The 15,768-nt window shown below is 37.0% G+C and overlaps 2 protein-coding genes across 3 annotated transcripts in view; one reads left to right on the forward strand and one right to left on the reverse strand.

Annotated features, from left to right (window-relative positions):
• LOC126851981 (uncharacterized) overlaps positions 1 to 14,771 on the reverse strand; it is a 42,658-nt gene extending 27,887 nt beyond the window's left edge. Inside the window, exon 1 of the mRNA XM_050596401.1 lies at positions 14,308 to 14,771. Within this exon, the coding sequence (XP_050452358.1) occupies positions 14,308 to 14,386 (79 nt within the window). The 5' untranslated portion in view covers positions 14,387 to 14,771. The remainder of the gene's footprint in view (positions 1 to 14,307) is intronic.
• LOC126852344 (calcium/calmodulin-dependent protein kinase type 1-like) overlaps positions 1 to 15,768 on the forward strand; it is a 54,439-nt gene that overhangs the window by 13,652 nt on the left and 25,019 nt on the right. The gene's annotated exons all lie outside the window — the stretch shown is intronic.

Raw genomic sequence — 15,768 nt, forward strand, 5'->3', positions numbered from 1 at the left:
GGAAGTTCGAGAAAATATCGTGCAAACGTGTAATAAAAATTTAATACTCAACACTTCTAATTTGTTTTCTAAATTCAATAAAAAAATCGCTATGCAGGACCCAAACGTTTCGATCAGAATAATTAATTTCGAAAACCGAACCTGATGGAAATTTTTTGATGCTAGATTCGTGCTCAACGTTGAAAATTGGCCTGGAAACAATGTTCAAATGCTCCGGTATAAAACCTTGTAAAGTAATGTTATTACTTAAATGGATGTTTTAATATCATATCTATAATATAATATTATGTTGTATGACATCTATGCCGCATCGGCGTGTATCCGATATTTTCCGCGGACAGATTTTCACAGTGAAAGTGCACACCCGAATATTTTCATGCGTATGATTTTCGATTTCACGCGTGTTCGAAAATCGCGTAGGTATAGATAAACACCGTGCTTATGACAGTCAGTTTTTATATGGCGCTACCAATCGGGTGCGTCCAACATTTTCCTCGTCTTACGTACATACGCGCTCGAAGAACAATGACAGTCAATTGTCACAATTAAAGCACCGAGTTTACCGTACCAGCAACGCAGCTGTTCAAGAATGCCGGTAATTTTTGACTGGTCGCAATGAATCGCGTCACGACATCACGGGGGAAAGTTTTTCAGCTACCATCAAACGGACAAACTTGCGTAAAGTTCTTGAAGAATAAAACGATCTATTTTCACACAATAATCTCATACTTGACGATTTAGAAAATTCGTAGTGTGAGTAAACAAAAATGAAAACTATTTGATACATCCTCAATGATCTAATTCTATTTTTCCACAATAAATCCCATACTTAGTCTATCCTGTTACAGGAAATAATTATGCGCTTTTTTTCTAAAACAATTTTTTTATTAAACAATAATTATATAAATACCTAAAGAAAAAAAAACTTTTAATTTAAAAATATTTCCAAGATACCATATGTATACAATCGTAGCTGTTGGACAAGTCTTTTCTTTCGATAAATTTCTAATTGTACTAAAATGCATTATTTTCTATTTGTATTTTTATATAAAAAAAAGAGTATAAAACAACTGTATTATAGTTCTTTTTTTGTAATTGTTATTTTTATACCTCAAGCTGTCCAATAGACTACATTAAAATAAATGTATTAACTGCAGATACGTCCATCGCAATTAAAATATATGTATTGATTAAAATCGCTCTGTAGGATGTATTTATATTTTTATTGAGTTTTTATTTTTGTATCGCTCGTAGATGACGAAATTTATTTACAGGGATATTAGGGTTCGGAATAAATGAAGCGACACATGTGACGTATCATATTCAACGAGGAGTATTAATATTATTGTGTCTGACACCTCATACTATGTATAATCATTATCTTATCTCGCAAGGATGTATTGCGATAATGCGTTTGTTTACACTGCGTAGTCGATAAGTGTATCGGCGTTAGTATTGTACCTTCTTGAATATTATCTTTGAATTGCATCGCGTGGCCCTTCGAATATATCTGTCATTCATTTAAAACGACGAAGGAAAAAAAATATTAAATATTTTTTAAATATCTGTGTACACAAAATAGCGTACACGGATTTCTCGCGATTGATCGGAGAAAAACAGAACAATGTAGATTTTTAATAATTAAAGCTGGTAAATTTTAAAAAAACTACATAGTATACATGTAACTATTAAATGTGAAGATAAAAATGTTGAGTTTATATAAACGGAATTTCTGCGATTTATCGCATGATGTGCATTGCATCCTAGGAAAATTGTTCATGCACATTTTCTTTTTCCTCGCTCGTCTCTATCTTCGAGACAATCGATTCTTATCTCCCGAACAAGGAATAGAATCGCGTTGCACTGACTAGAAAATATTAGCTGAACCAACCATCGACATACGTTTATGGCGATAAAACAGCCGGTTCACACAAAGGACATTCCATTCCGTCTTACGTCGTTCGGATAGATCTTTGTGCTACGATGGTTGCAATTGTCGTCTCAGTACAATTGTGTAAAATATTCGAGTTACTATCAAATCCAAGATTTTTCCAATCTCTTCAAAATCAATTACGCGCGATGCTTGATATAAGAAATTGAATTTTATTAGAATCTTATTTTGTCGATATGCATATTTAATAATTACATATGTACAATCTTATATAAATTTGACAATTTATATGTAGTCTTCAATCCGAATTTAAAATTCTATTCTAATTTTCTTTGACGAATCGCAAAAAGTATGTACACTATTTTGCGCACACACACACACACACAAATATTTAAAAAAAGATTTATATTCTCTCCCTTCCTCTCCGTCTCTCTTACTTCATGATAATTATATTAGTTCGCAATGTAATAATTTTCAAACTTATTTTTTAATGTATTTACTAGTGTACTATTGATTAATATAATATTTTAATATATTCTAATTAATAAGAGATGATTAATTCGTTAAGTGATTATCTGTCAAACGAGAAATATGGAGGTAATTAAAATTATTTCTCTTCGGTATATAATCTCAAACTTTCAAATAAAGATAAATCAAGTTTCTCAAAAATTTACTCTACGTATGTTAACGTATTATCGTCGCAAGACTTTGAATTATGTACGAAGTTTCAACTGCACCCCGAGTCGATTGAAGCCCGCGCAACACGAGCAATTTGAATGCGAGAGCGAGTGATATCACAGCCGAGGGTTAAACCTGACGGTACCAAGAATCATGTAATATATGATGACACGCATAACAAGACTATCATCAGCGAAGACGCTTTTTACGCGACGCGCTATGAATATTGAACAAGGACTCGCGCGTCCGTAATAATAAAGGGGCGTTTGTATACCGTATATTATGTAGCGGAAGAGCGGAATACATACATCTCGCGCGCATTGAGATAGACCTCGAGATATCGCCCACGATATCTCCGAAACCATCTGATGATCGTAGTTTATTAATGAAACTCGATTTGCATCGATTTGCTCCGCGGCGACAAGCAGTAGTTATAATTCGCATTGACCAATATATTTAATTGATGCCACGAGAAATATCAGTCAGTAAAGCATGAGACAGAAGGATCAAAAGCGAGATCCTGTCTGGCCAAATTTTAAATCACAACCGACGTAGTAAAAAATCAAAAGAAATGATCATAAATTTCTAAAATATAGTTATATTTTATTCAAGTTTGCAAACCACCCAAAATTGTTTTTTAATTTTTAACAATTAAAATTTTAATAATTAACTTTTAACTTTTCTACTTATTTCTCTTGCAAAATTAGATGATATTATTTCTAATAACGGAGAGAGATTGTTTGAAAATCAATAAAATCAAGTAAATTATTCGAGGAGCGACATACATAATCATTAAGTTAATGTAACTCTGTAACGTAATTTTGAACGAGGAATAAAAATGAGATCTCTCTGTCTCTCTCTCTCTCTCTTTTGTCGAGGTCGCGCGCATCACGATGCATCTCAAATAAATTCTTCTGATGCGGTTTCCCCGACGTGTTAGGGAATACTTTATCTCGCGAGATGTGCCGCCACGCGATGCGGTCTGGTTTCGCGGCGGCACTTTTCCGCGCGGTCAACTGCGAGAAGCAAAACCGGTCTGGAACGAGTCCGCGAAACGACGACGGAACGACGCGACACACGATGAGCGTCGTCGTCGGATTTCGGCGATTAATTGCTTTAAAATTGCCAGATCATCATTCATTCCGCGATCTCTCATCAAAGAAATCCGCGGAATCAAAGAAATCCGAAAATCCGAAATTTGTAGTAAATCTCACTGGCCTTAAAAAATTTTCATATCAACAAAAATCATTTAATAGAATCAGGAATGTGGTTAATGTTTTTTTTTTTTGCTAATAACTGCATAAAGTTAATTCTCTCGCTGTTTACAGAAAAATCTATAAGATACTTACGACGTTACCTATGTATAAGAATTTCAAAACCTAATATAAAATGTAAATATCTCCATTTCTTGCACATTTCATTACACAGAGAACAAAGCTTTTAATTTATAATATAGCTTATAATTTTTTAAAATCATATTTTATAAAAATATTTTCATATATTATTATATTTTATATTTTCGCATTTTTATTTCTATATAACAGCAAATACGTTTGATATTAGCATATGATATAATAAGAATACAATAAAAAAAAAAAAAAAACAATTTTTTAAATTACTCTTGATCGATATATCAAATGGCATCTCTCTCATTCTCTAACAATAAGATAATCTAATAAGATTATTTTGGTACTTACTTGGTTGGCAAGCCTGGTCGCTGTCCTTACACCCACGACTATATCGCACGATGTAATAGGAGCGTATATAACCGTATTTGAATGCGCTTGTGGCCTCCAACAAGTTTTCATTTATATTTTCTTTTTTTTCTCTTTTTGTATCTTTCTATGATCGCAGAGAGGCGTCGTGAGAATTTCCAAATTGATTAATTATCGAAACGTTCAATTTATTTAATTACAAGTACACGCGTCAAATCAGATTAGCGCTAAAATTTACATTTCATTAACATAAAATTTTACTCCAAAATTTTTCGTTGTTACAATGCTTTTTAATTAAATTACTTCTTTCTTGATAATTGTCAAGAAAATCGATAAGTATTTTTGTTATTATACTTTATCATTTTTATTATGTTATTTTTCGAGATCAGTTTAAATGCCCCGACTCGACTTTGACATTTTGATGCCGCGACTCTCGTATCGATGATATTTTCGCAAACAGAAATTAATTCACACCCGTAATATACATTGCATTCGTTGAGTAACGCGTTGGCCAAACAGGTTCGATCGCGAGACGTCCTTCTTTGTTTACTGTTACGCCACTGCACAAGCGATGTATTTCACCTCCCACGTGTTCGCGCGACCAGAAATCACGTGTACAGGGTGACTCAAGAGAAGAAAATAAAAGATAAGATAAAAGATCCTGTTACGTCAATATAGGAAATCTTTAAAAATATCGTATATAAAAAGAAATCGTAATGCCTTTTTACAATTTATTGATTTTTAAAACGTTGAAACATGAAATATTTAATCTCAATTTTCACAAAAATTCTGTTAATAAGATCTGTTTAAATTATTAAGGAAATATAATTATTAGACGTGTCAAAACCATATGTCAATGAATCTCGGTATTAATAATTGTCATTATTTTCTTTCTTTTTTTTCTTTGATTATTAGAATCTACATCTCAGAAAAAGGGCGTGTGACTTGTCGGACACCCCGTACATCATACTTGGAGAAACTGCTCTCCAAGAAAAACGACTAAACAGAAATAGAGTCGAGAGACCAGTTTAATCCTTTTTAATACTCATAGATAACCTGATTTTCCAACACTGTCAAAGTCTGTTGGGAAAAACGCGCGAGAGAGAAACACAGTTGATTAAAAGATAAAGGAGAGAATAGTGAGTGAAGCCGGTATAAATGAAATTCCATACGCTTATCGACAACGTCGGTCAATCTTCTCCCGGAACGAAAAGCCGCACGTGCCGAGCGTCCTGTTCGCGAGCCTGCCATCCGAGATCTCGTTTATCCGCAACCCGTTCCCGATCATCGCGGCGAGGAACTGATTACGGAAATACGCGCTTGCATCCACGGTGGTCCTGCATGAAAGGAACGGGATGGAAAGGAAGCGGAACGTGATGTTGTTGCGAGCTCGATGGAACGCGCGCTTTTCACCGTTAGCCGACTGACAATTGCCTTCCAGAGACGAAGGAGTGTCAGTCGTGCTCTCCATCGTCGAACTCATCGAATCATTGTACGCGAGAACTGTAGCCATGGTTTTTATCTTATGAATAATTTGTATCCGGAAAGAAAGTAAATTTTTCGACGATTAAACGCTCGAGAATAAATCCACTCTGGTCTGCTTAGTGGATTTTTTAAGCTTTCATAAAATTATTTTTACAGCGTTTTCAATAGACGAAAAAATTCATATATTGAAAACGCTGTAAAAATAATTTTAAGAAATCTTAAAAAATATTGCTTATTTAAATTCACATATGATTCTTAATTATGCGATTGATGATGAAATGCATTTCTTCTCTAAACTGTACTTTAATTAACGATAAAAAATCGAGAATTAAAGAAGGCAAAATTCGAAAAAAAAAAATCATAATCGAATATATTTTTGTTAAAAGACTCGATCTAGTAACAAAAAATAAACATCAAAATGTTACACCTTTAGATATCAAAAGACGCAATTAAATTAAGATATTTAAATGAAGTAGTAGTATATTCGTGTCGCGAGCTTTGTGCATGCGTGTACTCAACGGTACGAAACACGCGCGCCGGATGGGAGATCACAATGCGTGCGGCGTAGCGTTATTTGCGAGCCGCAAATTGATTTCAGGCTGTCCGGTCGCGGCCTTTTGGCACGCGGGAGTATCGCTTTGTGCAAGGCGACACCTTCCCAGAAATGCAATCTCGGCGGCGCACGTGCGACTTAGGAAACGGCCGTTCCGCTACCTCGTTCACTCTCTTTCTTTCTCTCTCTCTCTTTCTTTCTACATGTGTGTCTATACGCACGTGACCGTCCTCTGCCCCCGCATTAACGCGCTTCTTCGCTTTAATAATGTAAAAAATGCGTCCAATGCGAGTATGCAATTTTACATCTCCCTCTCTTTCTCTCTCTCTCTCTCTCTCTCTCTCTCTCTCTCTCTCTCTCTCTCTTGATCTATGTCTAGAACAGTTACAATTCTTCTCAGTTAATATTCTCTGGATATTATGCGGAATGCATTCTGCATGTGTACCTAACGCTCGTTAAAAGCTCTCTGCCTCTGCCCTCGTTGCAGTTAAATTAATCAGTCAGATGAGCGCCGACAGGCCAATTATATACGGCACGGATTCCATTTGCGATTCCCGCGACTCGACACAGGTAAATCCGCCGCGGGCGGCTCTAAATCAACTACCTCGCGTAATTATACGCGAGTCGTATGTCGCGCGAGTCGACGCCGACTCATTTAATTCGCGCGCGCAACGTCCGGATCTGATGTTTCGCTACAGTAGGCATTCGGATATTCATAAACTGTGTAAATCCTGCCGCGTAGTTATGCGAGTGATATATCTGAGATATTAATAACGTCCCGTTATCTTAGAATCTGATAACGTTATATACGGAGCGTATTCACAATTCTTAGTCTGACACATACTATTATATCCAAATGGTTTTCAAATTCTCATTATGATTAAGGTAAATTTTTGCGATATTCTTTCGCGCGCATTTTACAATATTTTTTTGCCGATCGAATAAAGTATGTTGTACTTTTCCGACTACAGTTGCGTGGGCTGCTGTAGTACTTTATATAAATATATTGTAACCAGATATATTCAAGTGTTAGAGATATAAACTGATATAAAAAAAGATCATGGTAGGTACCTCATTTATTAAAAACGCTGTTCAATAAATTATATAAACAAATTTATCGAAAAAATATAGGGAAATTCTGTGAATATTTTATCTTCTCCACTATTCAAAAAAATAAACAAAGATTTAACATTGAAATATAGATGAATTTTTTATTTGATACTTAAAAAATAAACTATTAAGCCATATTTATTTTTTTTATTTGTTTAAATGTTACAGTTTTTTTATTTGGAGTATAAAATTTATTTGGTATACGCTTCACGTTACGAAACACGTGATGCACAAATCAAAGAATTAAAAAACGACTGATGTAAAAGAAGAAAGACTTTTTCTCATCCCCTTTCAAACTTTATCATACATATATCTTCCTTTTATCTGTTTTAACGTGATTTTAAGTTTCTTTTGATAAGCCCATACTTTACGGGTTGAAGGCTTTTCTCGATCTGCGCTTTGAGGAACAATATTGTGTCGCTATCAAAATTTCTAGAGAAGCAGAGTGTTTATGCGGCAAGAAAGTGCCAAGATTAGAGATTGCTCGTGCCGATTAGCAGCTCATACGAGGGCATAACGATCACGCGCGTGTACAGAATGCACGATTTACGAGTACGTTCGCACCTTCGTTGCACGTTGGCGACACGCCGCTAGTTTTTCCCGACCCACCCACGAATGTCGAATCGATTGGTCTCGAAGTAAGAGGAGGTCAACTTTTCTCAAGAATATCGAGTCGCTTTCTACGACTTTCGATATTCGAGTCTTGGCCATTTTGATTATTTATCGTAAAAAAAAGAAATAATAAAAAAAAAAAACGATAAAAGATAAACAGAAGCGCTTCTGCACAAGAGATCGTTGTTAAATCATTTTTCTCGCGATCACGGTATATATTTAACAAAAAAAAAATGCATTTCCAAGGAATTCTCTTACGGACGGTAATATCTGGAACGTGCATAGAGTCGCCTTTCACGCGACTCGGTTTCCGCACGTTTTATCAGTATTTAAACTGTCGCGTCGCGAACTTTCGCAATCTTAGGGAAACACGCGTGACATTCGTCAAAATATACAAGTGGCGATGCGTAAACTCAAGTTAATTATTCCGGTCATGTTTCGACATATTGGCCGTCCAAGCGGCCGGAATCTCATTACATGTCTCGTGACACACGCGTCCCATTTACTTTGGCTCCGTGAAAAAAATACTATCTCTGAACACTTTCTCGCGCGTGCTCTCCACATTTACTTTTTTTTTTCCCTCCGCATATGCTGGACGCAACGGTCAAAGTGTCAAAACTAGATATCATGGAAAATATGTATGCTTTCGACGGAGAGGAGGAAGTAGAAAAGGGCGAAAGGAGGGGAGAATGAGCGGCCTTTCGTGGACGGACGCCGCGGGTCAAGGGTCGAAGCGTGTCGGCCGATCTATCCGTCAGATCTCGATTGCGCGGCGATTCCGGATTCAGCTGTCGTGGACCGCGCGAGCGGAGCAGGCGCGGAAGAGGGGATCGCATATCTCGATCCGGCGACATACACAGGTCGGAGCTCCTTCCTCGTTCGCGCGATCGGACTTACGTATGTATGTGTATTATATGTGTATGTGTGTATCGATATACACACACACACATATAAAACCGGATATCTCCGCTAACCGAGAGGGGTTAAAGTCGCAGAGATGCCTAATGTTGCTACTCGCTACGATTCCCTTATACGTTTCAGCAGAATCGAGATAAAGGTTCGTTCACACGCTCTATCGTATGTCCGCTTCGAAGCTCGTTCGTTTCCTCAATTTCGCTAATGAGGAAGGCATGCACGATCGACGGGGAAAAAACGTCGATACATTAAGTTATGAAAGAATTATCGAACGGGCTATCTCGTCAAAGTTTATAAGGTTCAGATGTTTTTCGCTCTTGACAAAGAGTTAATAAATCTCTGTTTAAACGAAGAGAGAAATAGACGAGATTGTTTACGTCACTATTATAATACCTAACTCGTACAATCATTCCCGCGAGCATTGAAGAGTGAAAGGGGTTGAGGATTCATATATTTCTACGTAAAATGAAACGAGCGACGATAACTCGCGCGGCGAAAATCGTATTGCGCTTCGCGTGGGCGCGAGTGCAATCAAGAGTAGAGATACGAGTTCGCGCGAAGAAGAACAAAGCCCATAAACATCCTCTTTCCCCCGTCATGGGTAAGCGACGAATGTCGACTCGCGCGGAAAGGAAAAGGACTGTACGATGATCCTATTTAGATAACGCGATATCCGGCAACTCACATCATCGCTAACAAAGAAATCGCGGGAAACAGTCTCTAATATTGTCAGAATAATTTGTTCTCATCAACAAGCAGTCGAATAAAAATTTCGAAAGAAAAAGATTGAATTATAACAACGCAATATGCATTTTATGTTAGACTTATGCCTTTCAGTTTATGAATATTGATTAGAGAGTTGAAGCCGTATCACGAAAAAAAAAGATAAAATTAATCAATTTTATATAAAACTAATCAATTTGTAAAATAATTTATTAAATTTTAAAATATTAATAACTTATTCTTTTATTAATAAAACAAGGTAAATATTATTCTTAGTTTTTCTTTTAAATTAATTCTTTTAGTTTATTTAATTTATATAACTTTCTATATTTTTATATTATTAATCTCTACATTCATTTCTTTTATTTTATTTTATTTTTTACTGAAATAATTTTTATTCGGGATGCAAAAAATCCCATTTCAAAGGAAATTAATAAAAAAAAATATAAATATAAAGATTAATAATAAAAGAAGAATAGAAAATCTGAATAATAAAATAGAAAAAAAATAAAAAATTTGAATAAAATTGATTAATAAAATTATAATAAATTAGATATCGATGTAACACTCTTCGATTCTGTGCATTCCTATTTCCCCGTCGCTGATAACGCTACATTGTGTACACGCATGCGAGGTTAATCTGTTTAAGGATTAAATAGAAGAAGGCAAAGAGATGAGGAGACTCTACTCTCGGCGGAGATGTACACGTTCCGGTCTCGGCGAGCGAACCTGCGCCGCCGCGGGCGATGTGATTCTCCTTTAAAATTTCTGCACGTGCAAGCGAGGCCGCGGGAAATCAAGTTCAATGGCGTCTGAGATGAAGATCTAAGCTGACCGTACACGCGTGTACGCAGGAGGCACATAGCACGCGCGTAAGAGAACCTGCCTCGAAGAAGCGCATCGCGTGACTTTTCGCAAATAGTCGCATGAATACGTTATATCTCCCCTCTACCCATTCACGTGTGTGCAGATCACAAACTTTTTTGAATGTACAAAAATTGTTTGCTATACGCATCGTATGTTATAATATTTTTCGTAGCCTTTTCTAATAATCCTAACAATTAATTATATCTTTCTGTAACGCTATATACAAATGTAGATGCGTGTACATAATCTTTGTCTGTTGTATACGATCTCATTTCCTATGATTAAATTTCTCTTCAATTTCTTTATGCTTTATGAGAAAAAAATTGTTATAGAGAATGTGTATATATATATATATATATATATATATATATATTAATAGATGATTATGTTATAATATTTTTCTTACTAAGAGTTTTTGATACATTTATTTTGACTTTAGTAAATTAATTTCTATATGCAGGATATGTCCTTTTGACGATTTTTATTTTTTTGGTCAATTTAAAGTCAATTTTTCCTTAGCGAAGACGTCGAGAGAAATCATTATTTGTTTCAACATATATATTATTGTAACTAACAATAAGTCTTAAATTTAAATTATATCAAAATAAAATTTTAAATGTAAACCACTTAAAATTAGCTAAAAATTGTAAGGTTTGTTACTTTCTTGACTTTTCAGAATTTTAAATTATGATAAGCCAATTTTTTTTTCCACAATTAATTATGAAAAATTATTGACGCCTCGAAATTTTCATTTAAAAAAAAGTCCAATCAAAGAATAGTCCAAAAAAAAAACCATTAAAAGGATATTCGATACAATGTAAAAAATTTTCTACAAATTAAGTGACATTTTTGTCTGAATTTTCAGATCTGGATGTCTGAAAAGAAATTTAGAGCAATTTGTCTTAATCATCAGAGACATTTTTCTAAAAATTCAAAAAAATGTGTGTGAAAAATCAGACAGCATTCTATCAGAAAACTCAGGTTGTGTCTGATACACAGTGCAAATACACAGTGTCTGAAATTTCAGTCCATTTTTTACAGTATATTTCTAAGTTCTAAGACAGACATAAATCGACAATGCTGATAATAATAATTGTCAAACGATACTAGAGACGTACTCGCGTGTTTGTCAAATGGTAAAGAGTCGCAGCGCGACATTAACGTTTCGATAACTCTCGCGATCGAAAGATTTCCGGCGTTTGTTACGTTCTCTCCCCGGTCACAGAACCAGAGGAGCAAGAAGCACGCCTACGCCACGGTAAAGCCCACGCTATCAGGACCGTAAGTATCGGGTCTGGTGTGACCGAGATGTCGTGCACGCGTGCCGGAATGTCCATTGCACAAAAGCCGATATTTATTCCGAACGAATCGCGGAAATGCTCCTCGCGGAAGGATCGCCGCGTTTAAATGCGCGCGCGATCGCGATTCCTCGATTCGGTGAGGGACTGGTCGCGCATCGAGATCGCGCTTTTTTTTTCATTCGTCTCATCGTCAGCATGCACGCGGAATTACGAGAGCGATTGCCACATAGGGTATATGTGTGCATGTAATTTGTCTTTCTTCTTGCGTTCCTGCTCGTAAATGGATAACGTTTCAATTCTCCGAAATTTCAAGTTTTACGAGACCCGAATCTCTATCACACGGATATTTAAAGCACTCTTAACAAAGTCTTCGTGATTTATAGGGCTTCGAGAACTTTATAAAGTCTCTAATGTTTTACGAAACTTGAACCCTCGACATTTAGATGTCGAGAAACTAGAGGCATTACATATTTCGTGTGACCATATTTAGAAAGCGCGAGTCACAATACATATTCTAATGTACTTTCCAAAGTACGGCGATATAATGGCCGTTTTTGTACCGTCGAAAAGACTGGTGCAACTTTTGGTGAGATCCGGACGCGCGGAGAGAAAAAGAGAGAGAGAGATAGAGAGAGAGAGAGATTGAAATGCTCGAATTTTCGTTGAGACGCGGACGCGAAGCGTAAAAGGGCAAGAATACACGCACGGAACGCACGCTCGTTCGGCCGTCACTCTAAGCTGCATCCGGCAAAGCGGCGGTTTTTTGCGACACGCCGGGTATTGCATCCTTAAGTTCTGCGCCACTTGTCCCTTGGAAGTAGTCGAACGTGCCGAAGCGAGATCCTCGCGGAGTCGCAAAACTTTCGCGTGGCGAAAAGTCGAGGATTTTTTTCCGGCCGAGCGTTATATTCAATTTTATTTCCACGGTCCCTTTCGAATTTCACTCCTCCTTTTCTTTTATAAGTATTAGCTACTTATATACATTTCAAATAGACGAGATCCGTGCGCGAGAATATTGCGACTCTCCGACGGGTTTTATTTAGAGACGGTTTTATTCACAGACGATTAATCCCGCCGACTAACTTCCCCGAGTTAACTTCTCGACCTTCTTACAGGAGCCTCGTTCTCTGCGCGCGTAATGTCTCAATTACGCTTTTTGTCATTACGAAATAGCATATATTTTCCATGGCATATATTTTCTGTAGACTTTCTAATTAAAGAGAAGTGCCAGGCGAGTGCGAGAACCTTCAAAAGCTCTCTATCACGGTAGAAGAATATTTAAATTAAAAAAAAAAAAAAACATTTGCTTCTGAGAAGAGATATCGATTCATTTAATAAAATTTCTTTTTATCAAGAGGATTGCAATTTTGAATTCGCCAAAGAATTTTGTCGGCGGGAAGTGCACGATTTCTGACGAAATGGTTATTGAAAAAAGATATTTATAAACTTAAAATTCTTTTAAAATATACTTTTTTTTGTTTCAATACAATGTCGTCAAAAATTTTAAAAATTTGTTCTAATATCTTAGGATTTTGTGTACTACATAAAAGTTTAAATATTTATTATGTTGATTTGTTTATCTTGTCTCACTGACACTTTAAGACCTCTAGCCGAACACTGCTATTAATGACGTATACATTGTTTATATACATTATAATTTATTCTAACAATATTTACAAAAGTAAAAGTCGAATATCTTTACGCTATGGTACTCATGATTATATTTAATTGATGAAATAATATTTTGATGATAAAAAAATTCCAAAATATATAAACGCTTCAGGCTTATCCTCTTTAAAAAGTGCAAATGTTTTTAGTTTTTCCCTCATTAATATAGAAAAATTATGATTTTTATAAGAATACAGCTGTATCTTTCGCATGCTTCAATATATTCGATAATAAATTTAATTATATTGTTATTATATTTTTACTATAATTATATTTAATTTATCATAGATTGTGTGTATCTTTTCTCTCTCTATTTCAGAAGCTCTACTACATCTATCTTTATTTATATCTTTTTTCTTTTAATATTTTTTCAATATTTTTAAAGCACAAAAATCTTGCGTACAACGCGGGAAATCTGCACGATTACACACATTTCAAATTGACGTTTAACCGCTCCAGAGATCGAGAGAGAGAGAGAAAAAAGAAAATGATCGCGTCATTAAATGCAATAAACGCGCGCGACGAGCCTCGAGACGCGCATTAATTCGGATCGTTTGCGTTTCGAGGATGCGTGCCCGCACTTTTATTTGCCTCGGCGCCATATACGAAATATAAGATAGTTCTCAAAACACGTGTTAAAAAAGAAAAAGACGGAGGAACCGTAACATCATACATGACCGTAGGCGCACGCGCGCGAACGCATGCGCGGTCGATCTCGGGACCACGAGTTTCGAGAATAAATAATATGAGAGGGAAGAAAAAAATAAGATATTTTGCACTATCGCTCACCGAAAAAATCCTCCCAACTAACCGAGCCGGAGTCGGAGTCCACGGCGTTGGCGCACGCAGCCTCCACCTCGCTGCCCATCGCGGCGTCCGCAGCGACGATCTCTCGTAATCTCGTGTCTTTCGTCGAGCGTTGCGTTTACTCGCAGCGTGACGTGCAGCGATCGTCGCGCGACGACGTCTCGTCGGATCGCTCCCAACACGCTCGACGGCACATCATCCATGAACGCGCGGGGACCAACATTGTCTTTCGAAAACACCGAGGGGAGTCTCGCGCGCGCGCGGCGAACAAGGGTGAACGGACTCCCGCGCGAACGAACGCGAGCGAGAGACGAACGCGCTGCGCCGGACGGATCGCGACTGACACCATCGACTGGCGACTGGACTGGAAGACTGGAACAACCAGGACCGGCGCGCCGAAACTCACCCGAGGAGGGTGGAGGCGAGATCGTAAAACCGACGTCGGATTCGGGCAGCACCGACGCTGTTGCACTCCGTACGCACGTCACGTGCAACACGCTCGCAGGATGCAGCGCGACTGACGACTGACGCGATCGGCGGCGCGCGCGCGTCGTCCGAAAATCGCCGAGGGTGAACGATCGCGTGGGCCAATGAACGCATTTTTCTGAAGCTTGCGAAATAATCATTCAATTTTCAATTTTTTTTTTCCATAGATTTATTTTGATTTATATTTGAAAAAAGAAAAGAAACTTTTTATTAAAAAATTGTATAAGAATAAAAATAACATTTTATAACGGAAGACCCACGCTGAGGTTTTAAATCATCGAGGGTGAATGATCCGGCGAACCAATGGACGCATTTCTCTAAATTTGGCGAAACTGTTTCTCGATTTTGAATTTTTTTTTCCATAGACTAATTTTTATCTATATCTAAAAAAAGAAAATTTTATTAAAGGATAATTACATGACTATAAAATTATATAATATTTTTTAAACAAATCTTTCTAAAGGATCCATGAAGTCTTAATTTTAACAGATTAAATGATGATTTCGTTGTCTTGTTATCGCAGACTGTTTGAATATTCCTTGAAACTGTGTGTCTAAAATAGGACGTAACGTTTCGATAGATTTATATCTGACAATGAGATGTTTGAAAGCGTGGAATATTAACGATTGAAGATGAGTGACATCGAAACGAAAGATTTCCGAAAAATACCCGGATATTGCTCAAAACCCGGGGCACCGTGAAAGTATAGTTATACATTCTTTCGAGAGTCCCCGCGCGCGTGGCTGCGTTTATTCTTCGAAGAAGCGTGGAATACGCACTTACACGTGCGTATGTATATTAGGGGCACGATACGTCAACGGAATCGCCGCCGTTCTATTATTAGACCGCCGACGTTCGCCGTTGCATTCGACGACGGGAATGAATGGAGAATGCGTTCCCTGAACATTAGGACGTTGCTCCTTAATGTTCGCCATGAACGAAATTATGTTGAATTTC

This window comes from Cataglyphis hispanica, chromosome 1, assembly GCF_021464435.1.
Source record: "Cataglyphis hispanica isolate Lineage 1 chromosome 1, ULB_Chis1_1.0, whole genome shotgun sequence".
In the NCBI taxonomy this organism is placed as follows: domain Eukaryota; kingdom Metazoa; phylum Arthropoda; class Insecta; order Hymenoptera; family Formicidae; genus Cataglyphis; species Cataglyphis hispanica.